Source organism: Trypanosoma grayi, assembly GCF_000691245.1.
Source record: "Trypanosoma grayi strain ANR4 Tgr_1692_V1, whole genome shotgun sequence".
In the NCBI taxonomy this organism is placed as follows: Eukaryota; Euglenozoa; class Kinetoplastea; order Trypanosomatida; family Trypanosomatidae; genus Trypanosoma; species Trypanosoma grayi.
The window spans coordinates 1-2,399 of NW_008827310.1; the positions used below are offsets into that span (position 1 = coordinate 1).

At 50.6% G+C, this 2,399-nt stretch overlaps 1 protein-coding gene across 1 annotated transcript; it reads left to right on the forward strand.

Moving 5' to 3' along the window:
• Positions 1-100: 100 nt before the first annotated feature.
• On the forward strand, positions 101-1,903 carry DQ04_16921000 (serine/threonine-protein phosphatase 4 regulatory subunit 1; the record flags this gene model as incomplete). Its single annotated transcript, XM_009317526.1, has 1 exon — positions 101-1,903. The coding sequence occupies one exon, from the start codon at positions 101-103 to the stop codon at positions 1,901-1,903; it is 1,803 nt and encodes a 600-aa protein (XP_009315801.1).
• Positions 1,904-2,399: the final 496 nt, after the last annotated feature.

Here is a 2,399-nt window from a genome sequence, read left to right on the forward strand (position 1 = left end):
TATATATATATATATATATAACTCTTTTAGTTGTTCCCCCCACCCCTCCCCCAGCGAAGAGCTGTTCATTCGATCGATTATAAATTGAGAGTGCAGTGCCATGATCGAGGAGAGTGTACATGATGGCGAAGAGGACTTCATCTTCAGCGAATACGCCATTGATGACACACTTGACCCATTAAGCCGCCTACTCAACTACCATTCCTCGGGGTTCTCGCTCCAACGTGAGTTTTTGTTGCGTGAACTCGGCGACACTGTCAAGTTTGCTGGATTCGAACAAAGCGCAGCGTTAATTGTGCCACTGCTGAGTGGTTTCACTTCTGACTGCGAGCCTTTGGTGCGGAGGATGCTGGTGCAGCAGCTTCCTGCTGTGGCGACGTACTTTGTGGAGGAGGGTGGTGATCAAGGTTACGAATATCTGCTGAACAAATTTCTCCCCATCGGTTTTGAGCTTCTGGTCGACAAGAATGTGGAGATCGGTGCGTCGGCTTTGGAAGCTCTGAAGGCCCTCGCCAAACTTGTCAAACCGGAACATGTACAGGTGCATTTGCTTAGTGTTGTTGTCATGCTGGCCCACGATGAGCGCGCGGAGGATTACCGAGTTGTGGCGGCCCAGTTGTTTAATGAGCTGGCAGATATTTTTGGCAAGAACTGCTGCGTAAATGATGTTCTTCCAGAGTTGGAATTGCTGGCGAATGATAGCAACTTCTCCGTTCGCAAAGCTGTGGGTGCAAGCATGGGAAAGGTAGCCCAAGTGGTACAGGAAGAAACAGCAGAGAGTGTGGTACTTCCTATTTACCTGAACTTGTGCAAGGATGAAATATGGGGAGTGCGCAAGGCTTGCGCCGAAAGCATTGAAGAGATTGCACTCGGGGTCAGCCCTGAAGCACGCGTGACAAAACTGGTGCCAGCCTACCGGCTTCTTCTTGAGGACGCCTCGCGTTGGGTGCGCAATGGCGCTTATGATTTCTTAGGAAGATTTCTGCACACCCTCCACCCCGCGGACCTGAGCCCGGCGTTGCTGAAGCTCTACACGGATATGGCGTTCCAATCTGAGAGCGGTGACACGGATTACAGTGAGCCGTGTGCATTTTCATTTCCCGCGGTGCTTCAAATAGCCGGAAGGGAGCGATGGAACGAGGTGGGGGACGCCTATGCCACATTGCTAAAGGATGTGAAGTGGAAAGTGCGTAAGTCACTCGCACACTCTCTCCATGAAGTTGCCGTAATTCTAGGCCAGGAGATTACCGAGACCCACCTCGTGTCTGCCTTTGAGCTTCTTCTGCGAGACTTGGACGACGTGCGTTTGGGGGTTGTGCTGCACGCTGATGTCTTTCTTGGCATCGTAGGACCGGCGATGCGAGAACGACTCGTTCCCTTGCTGTGTCATGTCCCTTTAGAAAGCGAAAACTGGCGTTTGCGCAATGTCGTTGCGCAACGCATCGGTGAAGTCGGTGTGCTCTTGGATCCTTCCAGCAGCGTGGCCCTGAAGACCGTCATTACCCTAGTGGTGCGTCTCCTGGACGATAGCGTGATGGAGGTGCGCTGTTCAACCTATCGGTCATCGGCAATTCTGCTGAAGCACTTGGCCGACGCGGGCCTGGAGAATTCGTGCGGTGGGTACGCACAAACGTTAGAGCAAATTGCCGATCGCCACAATTTCCGTGGCAGACTTATGTTTGCATACGTTGCAGAGGAGGTGGCGAAGATCGGAGCGACGTCCCTTGTGGAAAAGTACTTCTTGGCTGGACTGCTCAAGCTAGCGAAGGACTGTGTTAGCAACGTGCGGCTCGCCGTGTCCTCTGTAATATCACGGACATTTCTGAATGACGCCGGATGGTCTGTAAACGCGCGGGTGCGGCAGATACAAAGTATCCTCAATGCAATGGAGGCTGACGGATAGCAAACCCTGCATAAGCGCCTCCAGCATCACTCGCATCACTCACGCATTCCATGTAGAGGCGAGCTTATGATTGTGATGGTGATTATGATGATGATGCATTTAAAAAAGAAAAGAAAATAAAGGATGCCTGCACACAGCACTACTTTCAGCAAGAGGAGCATAAGGGTTTTGTGGTGGTACACATGCCAACACACCCCCTCCCTTTCCCTTCCCCCCAAAAGATGTATATTTTTTGGGCGGCAGTAGGAACGTCAGCAAAACAGGCATGCCTTTGACCCTTGGCGTGGGTGCTCAACCCCTGGAAAAGAGGGCAACTGATGAATACAACGTTTTATTATTATTATTATTATTGAGTATTATGTAGAAGATAGGGTTTATGTGTCGTGTTTGCGACGCAGCTGGACTCTTTCATTACTCACTTCGTCCCTATGAACGTCCTTCTGATAGAAAATGAAGGCCTTGATATGTTCCCAATATGCCCACCTGTTTTTTTTTT